The 23068-nt window shown below is 40.1% G+C and overlaps 1 protein-coding gene across 1 annotated transcript; it reads left to right on the top strand.

Annotated features, from left to right (window-relative positions):
* The first annotated feature begins 5325 nt into the window (after window positions 1–5325).
* On the top strand, window positions 5326–5907 carry LOC109457438 (interferon omega-2). Its single transcript, XM_019750351.2, has one exon. It carries the CDS (start codon window positions 5326–5328, stop codon window positions 5905–5907), a length of 582 nt encoding a protein of 193 aa, XP_019605910.2.
* The last annotated feature ends 17161 nt before the right edge of the window (window positions 5908–23068 follow it).

Raw genomic sequence — 23068 nt, 5'->3', positions numbered from 1 at the left:
ATAAGAATATGCAGCAAGGAAATGGCGGCTTGCATTAATAGGTGGAAGAGAAGTTAGTCTCTAAGGAGGAACGAATCTTATATGGTCCGTGTAATAATACGTGGCACTCTTCTGTCCTCCTTCCTTGCTTTTCTGAATTCCCTTGCTCTGTTCCCATATCAGAATCACTTCCTTTTTCTCCAGTGTAGAAATTCCCAGCGTGCTCTCCTCACTTACTCCTTCTTCAGCTGCACTGCCCACCAATACAGCTGTTTCCTCCCCATTTGTGGTTTCTGGTCATTCATTTCCCTTTAGAGTATAAAGCCACCAATTAAAAGCAAAAGTTGAACGAGAGTTCTAGGTGTTTCAGAAACAACTCCTACATCACGGACTATTTTTCTCCTTCGGATGAATATTTTTGGAACTGCGGCTTGTCGCTTCTACCATGATGTAATCGTAGCTGTAGCCCAAAGGAACTAGAAAGTCCGGTGGATTTTACCCTGGGGATGATTAAAGCATTTAAGGAGGAGGAGCGCCACCTATTGGCCAAGAGGGACAACGACAATCACCAAAGTCCGCAGACAGCAGGCTTCTTTCTGTTCCATGCGAAAGAGTCTGATCCTCACCTACTTCTTCAGAGCTGCAAAGAGGCTCTGTCCTGGAAAGGTCCCACCCCAATATTTGACTAAGCCCACTTCCTCAGCTGTTGTATCTTACAGAGGGAGAATGCCCCAGCTGCATAATATAATCTGGAAAAAATTCTCATTGTTACTTTGAGTAATGACTCCACTTGCTTCCCTTCCACTGTGACTCAGTGGTAAGAGAGAAGACAACTTAAATAAGGAAATGTCAGAGAATACAGTGGTTGCCAAATAACAGCCTGCCAAGTACCCATTTGGGTAGAACTGAGAGGTATGAAGGTTATCCAAAATTGTAAATGAACTAGTTGATCGGGAAGTGGAAATTAATTTCTCAGGTATCAGGGGTCTCTCAAATCTTTGCTTCAGTTTACACACTCAATCTCTAGATTGCTCCTCTCCAATTGATGGGTTAAAGGGATCTAGTTTCCATGTTAAACGATGTTTGTCCGTGCTTTTCTTTATTCCTCCACCTCTGGTTGGGGACCCTGTAGAAGCAGGCCTACAAGGACATTTTTTTGGATTCACCTGGCTCTGACTTTGTGATTGCCGTACACCTTTCAAATGTTTGTACTTAGGATTCCTTCCACTCTTGGTTGCTGTTTCCGTTTGTTTGTTACTGCAACTTTTTTTGTTGTTTTTCCATTGGGCTATTGAGGTGTAAAAGGTGACGATTTGGTTTCATACTGACACCGTGCCCTGAAAATCTGTTAGCCCTGTCCTGTTTCACACCCCAGACTTACTAAATATTCCAAAGTGTTGGAGAACCAAGCCGCAGGGCTGGAGGGCTGGGGAAGGGGGAGTGAGCGCTGCGCAGCCCGCACGCCGGTAAGGGTCGAGAAGCTGAGCGGGTCTTTACACCCCCAGGCATGAGAAGGGACGCCCAGTGCCACGGATGGGGTGTGAGGGATCACCGTGCAGCCCCAGCCCTGGAGGTGTTTCAGCCTCCCAAGCGAGATTGTGAACACGGCCCCGCCTCCACCGTCCCTGCCAGCTGGTTCCCGCGTGCAGGGAGAGGTCCAGGTCCCCCTGTTGTCCGGCCAGTCGTTCGCAGAAACGCAGTAAAGACACGGAGCTCGGCCACCCGTCTACACCTACGACTGGGGAAAGAATCTAGGCAAGCATTCGGGTCTCTGGTAGGCAGTTCCACCTCTGATTCCACCACGAGGGCGCTGCACCAGGCGCGGGACTCACGTTTGCTCCCCAAACCACAGTGCACCTGTAGAAACGTGAAGGAGTTGAAAATCAGCAGCAGCTCCAGCACGTGGAAGGAGAACAGAGACGTTTGAAGGGTGGACAGCAGCAAGCAGGTCCTCAGCAGGAGGAACAATCCAATGGAATGGACGGCACTGAGTCAGCTGTTTCTCCAGGTCATTCGTATTCAGAGGGGAGAAGAGCACAGATTTCTCCCACGGAGACATGGCCAATAGCAGTGTCCCCAGCACCCTCAGCTCTGATGGCACAGCAGCCTGCTGAGCATCGGAAAGGAAGTGCGTTACTCTAGTGCCAGCTGCAAACTTCTGTTTCAGTTGACAGAAAAATCTACCCCCTTACAACTGCTTAAAAGGAATTTTGTCTACTTTTCCTTAGAAGTCAGACAGCTCAGAGACTCATACAAACCACAACCCTGTTGACACACAAAACAATAGACACCAATTCTTTGGCATTTGAAGTGGAGCTGGAAATACTTCATCACTTCACCTTCCCTGCTCTTGTGACTTCATGGCTTTGCCTCTCCATGGTTCATACATTTCATGCCCATTTCAGTCCTTCACTTCTTTTTACAGGCCCTGCTACACAACTCATTATTTCAAATCTCCTTGAGGTTTTGACCTTGAATCTTTGGTACTTTGAGAAAAATAAACCCCTCCAAATTTATATTTCTCTCCAAACAGATTCATAAATGAGTGTTGTGGGGACAGAGCCCCAGAAAGTAGTTTCCAGGCTCTCTGCCTCACATAGACAGGTGCTGGCTCAGGTAGTAAATGGCCATCAACTGTGATTGGATGGCCATCAGCTGTGGCTAGTTGGCCGTCAGCTGTAACCAGTGAGCCATTGGCCACTAATATAACTGCTGTGGCTACGCTAGCAAAAAAAAATGGGGCTAGCAAGATGATGGTGGCTGAGCCTGCAAGCGGCGCAGTGAGGGTTGAGAATTGTGTGGCTCCTGCTTCCTGTGTCTACAACCCAGCTGCCAGCGAGAGTATAGTGGTATGACTCCCCTACCTATGTCTCCGTGGGTGTTCCTTTTTAGCCTCACCATGTCCTGCGTTCTTATGTGGGGAGCAGGAGCAGAAACCCTGCAGGCCTCCCCACGTAGGACACCCTGCACGACAAGTGTAATCCAAATTGGGTTGAGAAGATTGAGTTAATAATCTCAAAGAGTTTAGAACAGGGACTGGTACATAGTTAGTGTGCAATAAATTTTGGTGTTAATATTTAAAATACCACTGTTATTATGCAGATTAGGAGCAGAATCTTTTCTTAATTCCCTCTCTTAATTCTCGATTTCTCAAGGCAAACTTTTAATTGCCTGAGTGCATTTCTTAAGTGGATAGAGTACTCAGGCTAGGGCTCATATTCACAATCCTGCCAGAGAGGGTTAGTGTTCTGGCAGCTGGGGTTCAGGGGGTCAGTCTCTTGAGAATTGGTTGGTGTGATTCCTCCTTTCTCTCCTCAGAGCTCATCACATGTGGATTCAATGAAAGAAAAATGAAGTGGCTGGTCTTGCAACACGAATGCTGGTCATTGACCCGGAAGGTACCGTTCTGTGAGCCTCTGGCAGAAGCAGTCGTGTCCTGATTCTGTGTCATTCAACACTGGCTTCCCTCCTTCCGCTGCTATAGGTCCCAACTTGGCTACACTGAATTTTTGCTAACTTACACTTTGTCATTTTGTCACCCAAAGAGACACTTCCTTTCTTGCACTTTCGTGACATTCTGAATTACGTATGTTTTCTTTTTGTTCACACACAACTGTCAAGTTTTGCTTTCTAGGAACGTTGAAATTAGAAACAAAAAAAATCTGAAGTCTCGAAAATTATGGAGAAACACAGTGAAGCCCCTTTGCCCTCCTTTTACTTTCCTTTGTTTGTATTAACCGCAGAAAGAAACCGAAATTATGCCATAGGAGCGAGACAGACCATGCCTGGTAAACTGCTCTGCAAAAAAATAAGATATTCAGATTCTTGTTACTGTTGTTTTTTAAATTTAAAATGAAATAGCTCGCATAAGTAAAGGAAAGAAGGCGATGTCTCCCTGACATAATAGCACGGGCCTCATGCCCTCCTAACATGAGACAGCGAAGGATGAACAAAGACGCCCAATAGAAATATGCGGACTGAATGAACAACTGAAGTTCACTAATTTCTGTTCCGTTATTTTCTGCTGAGAGACGCCATCATTTGATCTCGTGTTCCCAGCTCACAGATTTTGAGCATAACGATTGTCTAATAATTCAAGTAACAGAATCGAACAATAAAAGACATCCTGGAAAAATAAAGATTATTTGCCTACTAAAGGTGAAATGACTACAATTGGATAACTATTTCCTCCACTTTACTTAGAAAAAATAAACTTTGGAATCAGCACTGAGGACTGGTTTCACTCCTGATACCAGGGGCCATGGGTCAGGAGGTCACCAGTGAGAACGAGTGTCCTCAGCACATGCAGCAGAAAGGGCCGGGATCCTAGAAAATTCGTTATTTTGCCAACAAAGATACAATCTCTCCACAGCAGGGGAATCCTAACCGCCTCAGGATATGTTTAGCCTGCACTCAGGGAGTGAGTCAGGAGATTTTGGGTTGGGGACTCTGTCACTTCAGAGGGAAAGAGTTTCTAGAGGTGATACCTCCCTTGTGAGTGAGGTGCTCCTGAGAAAAGAAAATTATCTTGGTATTAGAATCACCAATCTACATGCACCAGGAAGAACCAGGATTCCTGCTGCAAGTATTGGCACGACCTGAGGAGCCCTATGGACCCATTACAAAATGGTGGAAAGAAAGGGCAATGGCTCTGTTAGTCGTGACCTTGTTGCCCCAGTGAAGTGTAACCACATGGACCTGCATGAATGTGTTCTAGCAGGAAGAGAAACATCCCAGAAACTTATTCACTAATGATCACCAGCCTGGGTTGTGAAGAAAATAGTAACCAATCCCAGTACTGGGTGCTGAAGAGCTTATTTCCTATACACAGTGTGGTAAGTACCTAACAAAATACACAAAGCCACGGGGCTGAGGGAGCCTGTCTCCCTCTGCAAATAAAGTAAGGAGGTAAAAATGTTGCCCAGATTCAAGGCCAAATTTTGTTTCTAATGAGGAGAAGGACAATATTTATGTATGAAAAATGTACATGATATGTGCATATGTTTGTGCATTTGCATAGCTACTCACAGTTCTGACTTCTGGACAAGACGTTTCTCAATTGATTGATCAGTATCCATTTCCATGGGCACATTTGGATTTTACCGGGAAACTTCAACTTCTATGACAAAATTAATAGTGTAGACTGATATTTTCTTAGAGTAAATGGAGAAGACATGAATGAAAACAAAATAAAGGAAGTGAAAGTGTGGTGAAATGTTTAGAAAATGAAAATGATTGTGTTCCCTATATAATGGCCATGCTCCGAAAGATTGTCATCAGAGGACCTAGAGGCCAAGGTTCATCCGACGCTCAGCTGAGCCAGGCCAGCAGCACCCACGTTTCTCCATGGCCCTCATGCTCTCTCTCCTTTCGGCCCTGGTGGTATTGAGCCATGGCCACGGTGGGTCTCTGGGCTGCAACCTGACTCTGAACCATGATCTGGTCAGCAATGAGAACGTCGTGCTCCTGGATCAAATGCGGAGAATCTCCCTTTCCCTGTGCCTGGATGACAGAAAAGACTTCAGATTCCCCCAGCAGGCGGTGAATGGCAGCCAGGTCCAGAGGACCCAGGCCATCTCTGTTCTTTACGAGATGCTCGTGCAGACCTCCAGAGTCTTCTTCACAGAGCACTCTGCTGCCTGGAACACGACCCTGCTGCACCAGCTCCTCACTGGACTCCATCGGCAGCTGGAAGACCTGGAACCCTGTTTGGTGCAGGACGTGGGACAGGCAGAATCTGCCGCTGGGAAGGACCCTACACTGGCCGTGAAGAGGTACTTCTTGGGCATTCGTCTCTACCTGAAACAGAAGAAATACAGTGACTGTGCCTGGGAGGTTGTCAGAGAGGAAATCATGAGTTCCTTCTCTTCATCAACAAGCTTGCAAGAAGGGTTAAGAAAGAAGGATGGAGACCTGGGCTCACCTTGAACTGATTCTCACCGATGACTGTGCCACATCATCCTTGCACATGTGTTTGGTCATTTCAAAGGGCTCTTCTTTCTGCTTCAGTCACAGAATTGATTGTATTTAATTCAGCAGTTCTTTTGTCAGAGCATTAAGCAACAATATGTTAAAAAATTCAGCTCTAGTGTCATCGGTCCCTAAGAGGTGACTGCGTTATGTCTGTGTATTTATTTATTTATTCCAGTTCTTCTAGTATCTATGATATTTATATTTAAAATCACATGTAATTACATATACATGTTTACATTGTATTATAATTTAAAAGGCACGTTTACTTTTCTATGTTATTAACTTTGCAATTTGTTTTATTTATTAAATTCTCATCAAAGAAAACTTCTTGAATTTATTTATTATGAATTCAAAATCCAAACCCTGGTTTTGTAAAAGATATTGAGGAATGAGTAGTAAAATTTATTTGCTCATTCACTGCATTCAGATTACATGTATAAGTTGAGTCTCTTAATGATATATTGTGTAATTGCAGTCAAGAAATACAGGCGAGCAAAGTAAATCCAGTTCCTGTTGTGGTGTAACTTTGTCTTACAGAAAAGGAGACATAACACCGGTACTAATGATTCTTTTATTTCAATTATATTAAACACCGCAGAGAGAAGGAAAGGACAATCATGTTCTCACACGAGGAGTTTAGTTACAAATGAGTCTGGAAAGGACAAATAATACAGATGCCCTTTCTAAGGTGCCTGGGAGACATTTACATGCAGAAGTCTGATTGTTAGTTGGGAATATGGGTCTAGAAATGCCATGGGGAGGTATTAATTTGGGATTCCTTACTGCGTATCTGGTAATGAGGGCATCTGAATGCATGCGGTCACTTATCGAGTGGACAATGAGACGATGACCTAAACCTAGTCTTGCAGACCCGCAGCATTTAAGGGTTGGGCAGAAGAGAGTCTGCAAAGGACAGTGAGGTAGAGGGGCAGTGAAGCTAGAAGGATAAATAGGGAATAGTGGGGGGACACGCTACTAAAGGGAAGGAGTGTGTTTAAAAGACTGAGTGGTACTTGGAGGGCAGGTGCAGAAGAACTATCCCGGTAGACCTGAAAACAGACACCGTTGGTGACCTCAGGATGATCTGCTTTCGTAGAATTAATGGGACAGAAACCAGGTGGGAGTAGGTTGACAAGGAAACACAAGAACCAGAATTAGAGATACTGTGTATAGAAAATTAGCTTCCTAAGCTTGTTTGCGAAGTGGAGGAGTGCAGTAGGTGGTACCTGGAGGAGAATGTGGGTTAACGTGCCCGTGCACATTTTCGTTCATGTTTTCTGAGAGTAATTTTCAAAGAATAGATGAATTGGCACAAAACATAAGAACGTTTTCAATGTTTGACTTATTTGACTTAAATTATTGCCTTCTTAGGTATTTGATTTAATACATTGCTTATTCGGCTAAAAAATAATTTATCATTGTTCTAATTAATATCACTTTGTAGCTAATTTCAGTGGTAACCCATTTGCTTGCTAATTGTAGTCCTTTTTTCCAACAAATTTTACAGTCAAGATTCATTTTCTGCTTTCTGTTACTTCATTTATTCCAGTTTTTTTTGTTGGCCGTTTACATTATTTATAATTTTACAACTTCTAATGATCGACATAAATACTTTCTATAAATTATAGCCATATTCTTTTGATGGACACTTGCTTTTAATTTCACCTGCATACAAAGAGCTGGACAGTTCCTTGTGCATTTCTCCAAGCGCTCCTTAGGATGTAGGAGCAAGCCTCTTCCTAGTCATATTCCTCTTTTGATTTTATACATATTGAGACCCCTTTCTTATTAATCCATTTTTATATTAAATTCGCTATTCCATTGGCAGTTTTAAAAATCTATGGTGTGAGATGATAATCTAAATTGCTTCCTGTTAGAGTGCCAAATTTCCTAGAATGTTATACTGATTGTCAATTCTTTCCTTATTGAAAGATATATCTTCACTCTAAATCTAACTAATTCTGATAATATAACTATTTTTTAGATTGTTTGCTTTCTTAATATGATTACTAAACTGTATTCATTTTTATACTTGTTTTAATACAGATATTTTAAAACAATTATAGTTGAGGTAGCTAAGGTTAAGAATTCCTTTCTATTTTTAGTATCATTGCTTGCATTATTTCCTGCTTAACTTTAGAATTGTTCTAAGGTTGAGAGCACTAGCTTCACGAAAATCATAAACACTTGTGGAACCCCAAGTGGTTATTTATAACAAAGAATGAGACAGCTAGCAAAAATGAATGAAACTCGATCAGATAATTTTTCTTCCAAAACTGAAGGTAAGAACAATATTTAAATAACATGCAGGAAAAATTACATTAGCAAAAAAAAAAAAAAAAAAAAAAAAAAAAATTAAATGAAATAAAAAAAAAACACACAACAACCATGGAGCAAAAGGGAGTTTAGTGATTGTATAAATTCAAAATTTAAAAATGTTGACAGCAAGCTATAATAGGAGACTTTAGGTGTCATCCATACCTCACAATATAGATTTGGCATTGACCTACCCATTAGGCCAGCTGGTATATATATATATATATATATATATATATATATATATATATGCATAATTTTACCTTTTGTTCATTTTGTTATATTATTATATTTAATGTGATAACTTCTAGGTAGTTCTCTACTTTCACTTTGACCGAAAATCTCTATAGTCATGCACTGTTTAATATCTAGAAGTTATTAACATGTTGTATTGGAGAATGGAGAAGTGGGGCTGGCAAAGCAGAGCTGGGGGTGAATAAGCTGCCGCTGCTCTGAGCTGCTAGCCCTCCATGCACAGGACCTGCCCAGGCTCTGGACTGTAGCTGCCTGACACACATGTGGTCACCTGGGGGAGAGAATGAGGGGAGATAGGGTCGTGCTATGGTGACCATGAGCTTATGCAGGGGATCTCAGTGTAGTTTCACTGAGAGGCAGCTGATATTTGGGGGCTGCAGGAGCAGCCCGGACATGAGCAGTTTGTACATGGCCACGCCTGGACCCTCCCCACCTGCCATGCCCTCTGCTGAGGTCAAGGCACCCCTGTTCAGCCAGGCACAGAAGTGCAGTAAATAGAGGTAGCTGCAGCACCAACACGGCCCCCGTGTGTATACCACACAAGCTGGTAGAGAATCCAGGAGCTTATTGTGCAGGTGTTTACATGCTTTTAAGTTTTGATTCTACTAGGAGACCGCACCAGTCTCATGATGCTCTTTTGCTCAACAAAGAAAGCATTGAGGGGCCGCCTGATGGCTCAGTTGGTTAGAGCGCAAGCTCTGAACAGCAGGGTTGACGGTTCGATTCCCACATGGGCCAATGCTCTGCACCCTCCACAGCTAGACTGAAGACAACGAGCTGCCGCTGAGCTTCCGGAGAAGCAGCAGGTTGGCTCAGTTGGGTAGAGTGCAAGCTCTCAACAAGAAGGTTGCCAGTTCAATTCCCTCATGGGAATGTGGACTGCGCCTCCTGCAACTAAAGATTGAAAACGTGGACTGGACTTGGAGCTGAGCTGCGCCCTCCACAACTAGATTGAAGGACAGCTGTTGGAGCTGATGGGCCCTGGAGAAACCCAATATTCCCCAATAAACTAATTTTTAAAAAAATCTTTAAAAAAAGGAAAAAGGAAAGCATTGAGAACCATTAAAAATTTGTGAGAACCAGCAGCAGCTCAAGAATATGAAACGGAAGAGGGTCCAAGATGGTGGATCAGGTAAATACTATTCCTAATGTATCCCAGGATCACACCAAAATTACAAATAAATTATAGAACAATCAACTTCAAGAATAATCTGAAGTCTACTGAACAGAACACCTGTAACTAAGGATATAAAGAGGCCACATTAAGACTGGTAGGAGGGGTGGAGATTCGAAATGGGCTGACTCCATACCCATAGATAGTGGCTGCACACCAGAGGGACACCTCAGTGGCAGAGGTCTCCCTGGAAGAGGGATGGATTCCAGCCTCACACTGGGCTCCCCAGCCCAGGGGTTCTATGCCGGGAAGAGGAGTTCCCACAACATCTGGCAGTGAAAATTAGCGAGGATTCTGTCTGCCCATCCCAGTGAGACGGAAGGCGACTGGAAACCCAGAGGCCCTATTAAAAGGCCCGCACATATACTTACTTGCAAATACTCACCTGGTCTCCAGTGGAGAAGTAGTACTCAAGAGGCACCAGAGACATATGGGGAAAGACTGAATTGTGTAGCTTTGGCGCGAGTGCTGGAGGGATAGGAGCCGTTATCTTTGTGTGGAGCCTTCCTCATGAGTAACCTACAGGAGGGCACCATCTTTTCTACGTTGAACCCTCCCCCAAAAGGTCAAACCTGAGACCGCACTGGTCTGGTAAAACCTGAGCGTGTGCACCATTTTGGTGATGCCCTTAAACCCTGCCCTGCAGAGCTAGAGCTGAATAACGGGGGTACTCTTGGTGCCTGGGAGCCGGCACTGCCAGAAAAGCTGCAGAAGCCTTTTACAGAAATGGATGGCCTGTGGCTGCCTGGGGAATTTTGGGCAATGAGGCACAACTTGTGCCGCAGCCTCTCTTAAGTGACTCTCAGGGATCTGTGAGCCCGAGGTAAGTGGTGACTGGCTGCAGTGTCTTCAGGACATTTTGTGCAATAGGCACAGGCAAGGCACAGGTGAAAGAACTGAATTTGCATTAACCTTGTAAAAACCACTGGCCACACCTCGTGACTCCCTGGGAGCCCCCCTCCTCCCATCCCTCCCAGCTAGGGCCACATCACCCAGGGCACTCTCAACCCCAGGTCAAGCAGCTCTGCTGATGCACCTAAGGAGGCACTTTCAAGAGCAGAACCTTACAGGCAGCTAGTGGGTGGCAATAGGCCTAGGGGGCCCTGGGCCTTTTACTAAGCTGCCCCAGGCCCAGAACTGGTGGCAGCCGACCTGGGTTCACAGAGAGGCCACTCCCACATGCCTGCAGGTCCAGCAAAGGCAGCAGCCAACCACATATAGCTTTGTGGATCCTACCATGTAGCCCCGGGCTGGTCACAGGCAAGGCTGAAATTGACCTGCATGGGAGCCCCTCCCAAGAGACACCAGAAACAACACACCAAGAGGCCAACTTCAGACCACACCAGAGCACTACCTGGTTAGCCCCACAAGCGCCATACCCAAAGGGTGGTTTCAACAGGTACAAGAGCCTGTAGGGGTGAACCCCTTTTTTGAGGAATCAGCCCCCACACAGCAGCTCATACATTTTGGGTGTAGTCAACACTCACAGTCAGTCAGCTTTGGAGTCAATCTCACTCTCTGATGAGCCAAAAGCAATCAAGGCTCAACTATAGCAGAAGAACACACACTATAACACTCAAGGGACACTCCTGGAAGACACCCACAGGAGACCAGGGAGACTGCGCCATTGGACCACACAGGACACATATACTTCATAAGTCCACCCAGCAAAGACTGAGAGACATAGGAGGTCTACCTCATACATAGAAGCAAACACAGAGATGCAGCCAAGATGAGGAAACAAAGAAACATGTCCCAAATAAAAGAACAGGAGAAACCTCCAGAAATAGAACTAAAAGAAATGGAAGCAACCAACCTAACAGAGACAGAGTTTAAAACACTGATTATAAGAATGCTTAAGAAACTTAGTGAGAATTTCAACAAAGAGATAGTCAGCATGAAGAAGTAAATAGAAACCATACAAAAGAACCAGTCAGAAATAAAGAATATAATAATTGAAATGAAGAATACACTAGACGGAATCAATAGCAGATTAGATGAAGCAGAGATTTAGATGAATCAATGATTTAGAAGATGAGATAGCATAAAATACCCAATCATAACAACAAAAAGAAATAATAATGAAGATAGTTTAAGGAATGTGTGCGACAACATCAAGTGTAACCTTGAGACAAATGAAAATGAAAACATGATGATCCCAAATCTATGGGATACAGCAAAAACAGTCCTAAGAAGGAAATTCATAGCAATGCAGGCCTATCTAAAGAAACAAGAAAAATCTCAAACAATCTAACTTTACACCCAAGGGACCTGGAAAAAACCCAAAACAAACAGCAAACAAAGTGCAAAGGGAGTACAAGGGAGGAAATAAAAAAGATTGGAATAGAAAGAAACAAAATAGAGATGAAATAAACAATACAAAAGATCAATGAAACCAAGAGCTGGTTTTTTGAAAAGATAAACAAAATTGACAAACCTTTAACCAGACTCATCAAGGAAAAAAAAGAGAGCACCCAAACAAATAAAATCAGAAATGAAAGAGAGAAGTGACAACATACACCACAGAAATACAAAAAATTTTAAGAAAATACTATGAGCAACTATAAGCCAACAAATTGGACCATCTGGAAGAAATGGATAAATTTCTAGAAGCATACAATCTTCCAAAGAAGAATAAAAAAGAAACAGAAAATCTAAACAGACTGATAACTAACAACGAATTCAAATCAGTAATCAACAAGCTTCCAACAAACAAAAGTCCAAGACCAGATGACTTCACAGGTGAATTTTACCAAACATTCAAAAAAGAACTAACACTTATTCTCCCCAAACTACTCCAAAAAATCCAAGAGGAGGGAAGGCTCCCGAGCTCATTTTATGAGGCCACAATTACACTGATTCCATAGCCAGATAAAGACATTACAAAAAAAAAAAAAAAAAAAAAAAAAAAAAAAAAAGGAGAAGAAAAAAGAAAAAACAAAAGAAAACTACAGGCTGAAATCACTAATGAACATAGTGAACAAAAGTCCTCAACAAAATATTAGCAAACTTAATTCAGCAATACATTATAAAGATCATACATCACGATCAGGTGGGATTCATTCCTAGTATGTAAAGTTGGTTCAATATTTGAAAATCAATTAATGTGATACTCCAAATAAACAAAATGAAAAATAAAAATCATATGGTCTTATCAGTAGATGCAGAAAAAGCATTTTAAAATCCAGCATCCATTTATCAAAAAACTCTCAGCAAAGTGGGAATAAAGGAAACATATCTCAATATAATAAAGGCCATATATGCCAAGCCCCAGCTAATATCATACTCAATGGGGAAAAACCAAAAGCATTCTCCTCAAGATCAGGAATAAGACAAGGATGCCCACTTTCACCACTTTTATTCCACCACTGGAAGTCCTAGCAACAGTAATCAGTCAAGAAAAAGAAATGAAAGGAATCCAAATTGGAAAGGAAGAAGTAAAACTGTTATTGCTTGCAGGTGACATGACACTATATAGAGAACCCCAAAGATTCCACCAAAAAACTATTAGAACTGATAAATAAATTTAGTAAAGTAGCAGGATACAAAATTAATATTCAGAAATCAGTTGCATTTTTATACATCAATAATGAACTATCAGAAAAAGAAATGAAGAAAACAACCCCATTTTCAATTGCATCTGGAAAATAAAATACTTAGGAATAAATTTAACCAAGGAAGTAAAAGACCTGTACTCAGAAAATTATAAGACATTGAAGAGAGAAATTAAAGAAGATACAAATAAATGGAAACCTATACCATGCTCATGGATAGGAAGAATTAATATAGTTAACAGGTCCATACAACCCAAAGCAATCTGTAGATTCAGTGTAATCCCTATCAAAATATCAATGGCATTTTTCACAAAACAAGTACAAATAATCCTAAAATTTATATGGAACCATGAAAGACCCTGAATAGCCATGGAATTCCTAAGAAAGAAGAACAAAGCTGGAGGTATCACGCTACCTGATATCAAATTATACTACAAGGCTACGATAATCAAAACAGCATGGTATTGGCATAAAAACAGACACATCGATCAATGGAACAAAATGAGAACCCAGAAATAAATCCATGCCTATATGGTCATTTAATCTATGACAAAGGAAGCAACAATTTACATTGGGGTAAAGACAGTCTATTCAATAAATGGTGCTGGGAAAATTGGACAGATACATAAAAAAAAAAAAAGAAAAGAAAAGAAAAGAAACTGGACCACCTTCTTATGCCATATAGAAGAATAAACTCAAAATGGATCAAAGACTTAAATATAAGACCAAAAACCATAAAACTACTAGAAGAAAATATGGGAAGTAAACTCTCAGACATTACTCCTAGTAATATTTTTACTGATATATCTCCTTGGGAAAGGGAAACAAAAGGAAAAATAAACAAATGGGACTACATCAAAGAGCTTTTTCACAGCAAAGGAAACCATCCAACAAAACGAAAAGGTTTCCAACTGAATGGGAGAAGATATTTGCCAACGATACATTTGATAGAGGGTTACTATCCAAAATTTATTTAAAAAACTCATACAATACCAAAAATCCAAACAATCCAATTAAAAAAATGGGCAGAGGACCTGAATAGACATTTCTCCAAAGAGGACATACAGATTGGCTAATAGACATATGAAAAGACGCTCAACACCACTAGTCATCAGAGAAAAGTAAATAAAAACCACAATGAGATACCATCTCACTCCTGTCAGAATGGCTATCATCAATAAATCAACAAACAACAAGTGTTGGCAAGGATGTGGAGAAAAGGGATCTTTAGTGCACTGTTGGTGAGATTGCAAATTGGTGCAGCCACTATGGAAAACAGTATGGAGGTTCCTCACAAAATTAAAAATAGAACTACCTTATGACCCAGCAATTCCATTCCTGGGTATTTACCCAAAGAAATCCAAAACACTAATTCTAAAAAATATATGCGCCCCTATATTTACTGCAGCATTATTCACAATAGTCATGATATGGAAGCAACAAAAATGCTCTTCAATACTCCATTTATACAACTCAATTTACAGCTGTTACAATACCATTGACTATACTCTCTATGCTGTACTTTTTATCTCGTAAACATATACACATATATACATAATATAATTATACTTGACATTCATATTATATTAGTTTCAGGTGTACAGTGCAGTGGTAAGGCATTCATATAATTTAAGAAGTTATCTCCCCGATAAGTCTGACACCATAGTTTTTACATCATTGATTATATTCCTCATATTGTATTTCACATCCCCATGACAATTTTGTGACTACCAATTTGTACTTCTAATCCCTTCACCTTTCTCACCCATCCCCCATCCTCTCCCATCTATTCCAATCATCACAAAAATCAAGATAATGAAGATAGCTGTCACCCCCAAGTTTCATCATGCACCTTCTGTCCCTCTCTAACCTTACTTCCACACTCCTAGTCAGTCTTTTCTGTCCTGATATATGAGTTTGCATTTCGTAGAATTTTATGTGAATGGGAAAACACAGTATGTACTCTTTTTCTTCTTTCATTCAGCTTCAATGTTTTAAGATTCATCCATATTTATCATGTTTAAATAGTTGATTCTTTTTATTGCTGAATAACATTCCATTTTATGGATCCATGACAATTTATCATTTCACTTGTTGATGGGCAGTTTTTTCCCCAGGGTTCTGTAATACAAATAAAGCCGCTTTGATCATTCGTGTATAAGTCTTTATGAGGACATATGTTTTCATTTCTCCTAGGTAAATATCTAAGAGTGGAATGGCCAAATCATATTGAAGGCATATGTATTTACATTTCAGGGAGGTGCCAAACCATTTTCCCAAGGAGCTGTACCATTTGACATCCCCACCAGCAATGGAGGAAAGTTCCAGTTACACCACACTTTTCCCCATCACTAGTTATAGACAATCTTTTGAATTTTAGCCATTCCCATAGACATTAAGTGGTATTTAATTATGCTTTAAATTTGCATTTCCTTAATGACTAATGATGTTGAGTATCTTTTCATGTCTTTATTTCACATTCACTTATCTTTTTTGGTAAAGTGCCTGTACAAATCTGTCAAATCTGTCCCAAAATATTTTACACGAAAAAAATTTAAAGAATTTGAAGAACTTCCATCCATCAGCCCCAATTTTTTTCTGAGTTGTGATGTGACTCAAGCCATAGTCTAGACAAGAGGCTCATCTTAATGTTTCTCCAATGAAAAATGACTATTTGACGTGTCAATATAGACCATTCAATAGTAATTAGAATCCCCCTCTCTCAGCCTCTTTGTCCATACCTCCAAAGCTGTTGACTGGCTGAAATAAATCCGAGAACGATAAGCACCCACTTTAATGGTAACAGGATTGGGGACATGGATCAATAAAGAGCTGGACATGTTTTTATGGAAAAGAACTAGGAAAGGAGACTATGTAATGTAACAGCACTCCTTGAGTCATAGACCTGGGGAACTCTCATCTGTTGTCTATTGATACTGATTTGATCTTACTTCTTATTTAAACTTATTCCTTTGGTTGCAGCTACAAAAGAAAGATGGAAAAATGTTCAAGCAAGCTGAAATTTAGGGAGCACCATTAAATAGCACATGTGTTTATAGCCACATTCATCCTAAGTGAGAAAATGCTTAGTATAGGAGAACATACTGCAGAAAGAATGCACTGGATAATGGGAACGCCGTCAGTGCCACCTGAGTGTTCAGATGGTCAACAAATAACCTTAGTTGAAATGTGTGTGAGGACTGGGAGAAGCTGGGTTAGTTGGTCAAGAAACCATTCTGTATCATTCATACATGGATGCCTGTGTGTGTGTTCATGTTTCTGTGCCTTTGTTCTTGTGTGTGTGTGTGTGTGTGTGTGTGTGTGTGTGTGTGTTTTGCCTGAACTAGGTGGAAGCTTTTGGGCTGCAGCAGCAAAAATCCTAGTGTCTACAAAGAAATAGTGTATAAAAACCACTTAGAATATTAAAACTTTGTCAGCATTATTTATATCTGGATATGTTGCATGTTCCATTTTTTTTTCTGCTCTTGAAAAACGTTACTCTCTTATGGTTTGAAGATAAGGAACTTTGTTCAGAAAATGGCATGGGAAGTCATTGCTGAACTCTACTGTTGATTGTGAATGTATAAAATCACCTTGAAGTCTTGAAGTTTTGAAAGCTTTTGAATGACCTAATGAGCTAAACAATGCAAATATGAAATATAACGGGATCAAAATATTTATGCTCTAATTATTTAATGACATATATATCAAGTTTTCCATATTGTTTTATTTATTTTTGGCCTGTTTTCTATTTAAGGGGAACACTTGACAAAGATTCTACCTTAAAACTATTTTCCTGGGACATACCAAAACACATTTCAATTTGTACCAGTAGAGGGCAGAATAACATTAGTTACTAGAATGCGTTTGCTCAGCGTGTCAACAGTAAGCAAATAAAATAACTAGGTATTCATATGTCTTAGTGTATTTGGTTAATTAACATAACGCCATGTTATGTTCATCCTTAATGAACACAGCTAAGGCTTTTGTTTTTTGCCAGCACTCAGCCACTCAAATATGCTTCTCAGCAGAGACACCAGAGGACAAAGCTAAGTAATTAAAATCAAGATATAAAAATAAATTCCAAAAATTCCCTTAGAAAAAATTATATTGAATGGTCCTATGCAGTCATATCAGATAGTAAATATCAACATAGAACTATTATTAGGCTGACATCACAATTTTAAAGCTTACCTTTTGCCCTTTATTTTGCATTATTTACTTATACTAGATTTCCATAAATATATTTGCTGTTTAAATAGAATGACACTTGGAAAACTTTTGTACAAATTGTTTCTAATCTAGTTACCACAATGGATAATGTGATGTGTAACACGGATTTTTGATCCAACTACTGGGGACAATTCAAAGCAATCCATCAGTATGTAACATGAGAAAAATAAACTGCAAATATTTTGATGTGATATTTGTAAAAAAAGAAAAAAGGGAAATAATATACATCATAACTTTTAAGACTTCAAACTAATGAGAAATAAACAGATACATGTGGATAATATCAAGCACTTTTAAATGAGAAATTGTAAACCAGAATATTTTTTAAAAACATAGGCAAAAGGCAACAATGCTTATTTCCTCTCTAGTTTGTAATATTGTGGTGGGGTAACAGTAAATTGAAAAGTTGTAAGACAAACGAGGAATAGAAGTTATAATATGTAGATAACATGGTTCCTTATGGTAAAAGCAAGGCCCCCTTTATGCATTCTTAATAACATCCCCCCATTAGTCTAACCACTTTTGTGTCCTCTACCACTGTAGATTAGTTTTGGTAATTTCTGAACTTCCTATAAATGAAAAGACTCTTCAGGTAAAATTTTAATCTAGTGTTTTCACTCAGTGTTATGTCTGCAAAACCATCCATACTGTTCCATGTATCAGTAGTTCATTACTTTCATTGCTACGTACTATTGTAGTTTGAATAGTTCAAATATTGTCAATTCTAGTATTAATGTACTTTTGCTTTGTTTCTTTGGCATGCGTGGCTATAATTAAAGCTTCTGTGACTATATTTGGACATTTCTTTTGGTGGACCTACGAAATAATTTTTGTTGGATGTATACCTAAGAATGAACTGGTTTTGTCACAGGGTATATGTTTACAGATTTAGCTTTATAGATACTGCCAAACACTTTTCAAAAATTTAAAAAATTTGAAGTCCCATTATCAACAATTGCATGTCAGTCATTTTATTTTTTTAACTTAATCTTTTTAGTTTTAGCCATTCTGGTGTGTGTGTTGTGGTATGTCATTTTGGTTTTAATTTGCACCCCATGAGGAATAATGATGTTGAACCCTACCCGCCCCCCCCAAGATTTATTGATCATTTGGACATCCTCTTTTGTGAAGTGCCTGTTCAAATTTTTTACTATTTTTAACTGGACACTTTCTCATTGATATTGAAATCCATATTTTAAAAGATATACAAGAAAGCTACAACTTCTCCCAAGGAGTAAGAATAAATTAGAAGCTGTTACTAAGAAAAATGTCTGCTATACTGAATAATACACCAGATAAGAATTCAATTCTTAATGCTCTCAAATTAACTATTTTGATCAGATTGATAACCACCTTGTTTGTCTGACATGAACCCAAATGAATTTCTGTTATTTGAAATATGAGTAATTTCTCCCCAAATATCTATACCCAAAGATCTATAAGGGATATACTGAAACTTAACTTGGAATAAATTTCACTAAAACAATGTACATTTAGCTCTTTTATGTAGAAAAAGTTACATGATTCATGGGTCAAGAGAACCCTGCCTTTTGTTTCAATCAGACCTTGCTTCACTCTTCCCAAGAGGAACAGATGTTCACCTTCAGTGACAAAGACTTGGTTGAACAGGTTTCCACACTTATAAGAAGCTGGAGTCTTCTTGCATTGAAGGTAAACCCATGGGACTGTTTCTGTGTTATGATCCCTTCTCTGCATACCTGCAGTGTGACTCTGGCTATGAAACCCTCACTACCTGCTGGCCGTCTTCTGCCTACCCATAATGTTTCAAGTATATAAGCCAAGAAATGAGGGAAGCTCCTATCAAGTCCTTACTAATCACTGGCAGAAAAACTAATCCAGTGGCTACCATTTTGGACAATAAGACAAGTGGTCTTTTAAATAGAACAATGGGAAGGCACTGCACTTTGTACAATCGAGCCATTTACACTATTGGCATGTATTGTTTTCATAATTTACCCAATATATTCAATTTTTTATAAACTTGAACCAAAAATAGATCCCCCAGTGGTTTCTATATAATTTGGCAGTTGACAGCTTAACTGACTATCATCAGTTTGACAAAACCCAAAGGCCCAAGAGTGAACAGGACTTTATTGGGGAACAATGGTCAAATTGTTGTCCTTTCAATCTTAGTTGTGGGGGGTTATGTTCAGCTTCAAGTTGTTGTTCTTTCAGTCTTAGTTGTGGAGGGCGCAGCTCAGCTCCAGGTCCCAGTTGCCGTTGCTAGTTGCAGGGGGCACAGCCCACCAACCCTTGCGGGAGTCAAACCGGCAACCTTGTGGTTGAGAGGACAGGCTCCAACCAACTGAGCCATCTGGGAGCTCAGCGGCAGCTCAGCTCAAGGTGCCGTGTTCAATTTTAGTTGCAGGGGGCGCTGCCCACCATCCCTTGCGGGAGTCGAGGAATTGAATTGGCAACCTTGTGGTTGAGAGCCCGCGCTCCAACCAACAACTGAGCCATCCGGGAGGCAGCTCAGCTCAAGGTGCCGTGTTCAATCTTAGTTGCAGGGGGCAGAGCCCACCATCCCTTGCGGGACTCGAGGAATTGAACTGGCAACCTTGTGGTTGAGAGCCCACAGGCCCATGTGGGAATCGAACCGGCAGCCTTCGGAGTTAGGAGCACGGAGCTCTAACCGCCTGAGCCACCGGGCCGGCCCCCAAGAGTTTTTAAAATGACCAGAACAATCAGAAGAGAGGTTCCCATCTGCATCTCAGCCCTACATACTATGGCCTTATTAGATTGTGCCCTTACAATACAAGGATAAAAAACACCCTTTTATCAGAGAATGGTACCTTATTTTTTACTGCAAGAAGTAGCTTATCCAAATGGCCTATCCTGAAAGAGTAGAGATACCAAAAATTAAAAATAGGAACTTAACCTCTTAGCAGACACATGTAGTAAACAGACTTCCTCATCTCTAGAAATGTCCTCACATGTATAACACACCATGACAGTCAGGTGCTGATACAACCCTTTTTCAACACTGCATTTAAAATTTCTCCATTCATTCAGTACCTAGATTGTCCCTGTTATGTGTTGAAGAATGTGCTAGTTAAAGAGTTAAGAAGCCACTTTCCTACCACAAAGTAGGTCATGCTCTAGTTGGAAGAAAGAGAAGTAATCCATTACAGTACAATGTGTTTTGTGACATGATAAGAATTATGCTCTGGAGGGGCAAATAGATTCAGACAAAATAGCTGATAAGGTCTTCCTGTGAAGGGAAAAATTTTAAGTGAGTCATGAATACCAAGAATGATCTATTAACATATTAGGAAGAGAATATGTACTCGGTCAAGGAAATAGCATGTGTGTGTGGGGGTTTTCTATGGCTTTAAATGGCAGGTCTGTATGCTATCCTATCGGAGGTCAGTTGCCAAGAAAGCAGACTCTGAGATGAAAATTACCATGCAAGGAGTTTACTAGGGTGTGCTATGGGATCAATACTTAGGGGAAGGGAAGGCAGGAGGATTGAGTAGAAGGGAAGGTGACCTGCAGTACAGTCAGGAAGTGGCCTTGGCCAATTACAGTGGGGTGAAGAGGGGCTCTGAAGCTGGAATGACCCTTCAGAGGTGGAGCGAGGAGTCTTAGCCTTTATACTTCCATACTTACCAGTCACTGGACCCCAGGAAGTGGGAGAAAACTTGGGCTAAATGACTCATTTCAGCAATTCCAAGAATGACCCCCAAATCTCTTTATTTATCAAATACCTAAACTTCTCAATAGAGATGACTGGATTAGTTTACCGTCTTTCACCTTGGAATACTGTCTTTCAGAGGTTTGGTTTTTTTGTGTCTACAATATATTCTTTGCCCAATCAGTTACTGCTATAGCTGCAGTTTTGATTTCACTCAACCAGGGGCATGAGAATCAGAAACCCTTACAGAAAAAAAGAATTGGTTTGGATGATTTTCCTTAAAAGGCCCTTATTATTATGGGGTGTACATGGAATATGAGTCTCTACATATAGCTTCTTTAAGGAGGAAAAAAACCATTGAATCTGCTGATGTGAAAGGGCAGTGACAGAAACTATATTTACTAACTCTCTCCTATCTAGGATGCTTACTTCCCTCCAGTTATCATGAGAAAATATAATATCAGTAACCTCAAGGAGACCATGTCTTCATCTGTTAAGTCTACTAAGGCTATCAATAAATAGGGGTGTGGTTTATAATGTCTAGTCACAGGACTAACAGCATCAGCGTCATTTAGAAATTGTTAGAAATGCAAATTCTCAGGCCCCACTACAGACCTGTTGAATCAGAAATACTGGGGGTGAAGCCATTCCATCCACATTTTAACAAGCTTTCTAGATGATTCCACTGCATGCTGGAGGTCGGGCTTCATTTACTGCTGGTGCTAAGCATCCTAAAACCAAATCTCGACAAGGGGCCATATGTGTTGTTTTCTTAAATTTCAAAAATATAATGATTTTGTTCTTTTCTGGTTCTAAATGAATTCATATTTCTGGGGGAAATCTTTAATCCAAACAGTCAGTGTGAGAGAATGGAAATTCTATCGCTCATACAGTACTACTGTGAACATTTTAGTGCATTTCTTTTCAGGTGTTTTCCATGCATTATTTATTTATAGAAAATATGATATCACATGTATTTCATAACCCATTTGTTGACTTAGTAATCTATTTAGCTCACTACATGGAGCTGAAGCAAGGATAACTCAGATGACCCAGTCTGTGAGTACAAATGAACTTGCCTTTATTCTGAACCCACCCATGTATTACTAGCAGAGAGTCTAGTCTTTTAAAATATTTCTCTTTTTCAATATTTCCAAGTTTAGAATGCTGGTTTTAAAGTTTTAAAAGGGCACACATATTTAAAAGCAAGCAATTTTTATTTTGTATTAAGCAGTTAAGACAATTATACAAGCAGGACGTCAACTTAATAAAACTCAATGTTTGGGGACACATTAGCATGTAAAGTATTGGTTTTAGCTTCTAATTAGCAGTATTATCTGCTGTAAGTTTCCCCTTGGCAGCTCCTTCATTCTGTTCTTAGTTCTTAGGAAAGCAACATCCAGGAGGAGAAAATGTCCTTTCTTTAACTGAGGACTGCAGAGAGTGTGTTAACTTGAATAAGAAAAATCAAGATAAAATTATTATCATTAGTGCTATCATTACTTTGCAGTGATATCATATGATGTCGTTGAGGTTTGTGGTGTTTAGAACATAGTGCTCGCTTTCGAGTCAGGCAGACTTGGGAGGGAATCTTTCTCTGGCATTTGCTAGCTCTGTGGCTTGCTGTTACTTTGAGCAAATCATAATACTTAAAGTCTTCTCTTCACCTGAGAAAAGAAGATAGTAATAAAACTACCTTGCACAATTAATTTGAGAATTGAATAACATGTTAAATGAAGTATTTGATTCTGAAAATTTCCTAGTTTAAAGAAAAATTTCCTAGTTTTAACGGAAATTCTACAGACCATGGGAAGCAAATGACCTGTATTTGCATTTGAGTGTTGGTAAATATTTCGGTTCTTTCCACTTCCCTACCTCCGTGTGAACTTGAAGGTAAATAGGAAATATGAAGTCAAAGACTTCCTCCTG

Source organism: Rhinolophus sinicus, linkage group LG04 (assembly GCF_036562045.2).
Source record: "Rhinolophus sinicus isolate RSC01 linkage group LG04, ASM3656204v1, whole genome shotgun sequence".
Classification (NCBI taxonomy): domain Eukaryota; kingdom Metazoa; phylum Chordata; class Mammalia; order Chiroptera; family Rhinolophidae; genus Rhinolophus; species Rhinolophus sinicus.
The sequence above is the reverse complement of the archived record's forward strand: the minus strand, read 5'-3'. Positions and strand labels throughout refer to the sequence as shown.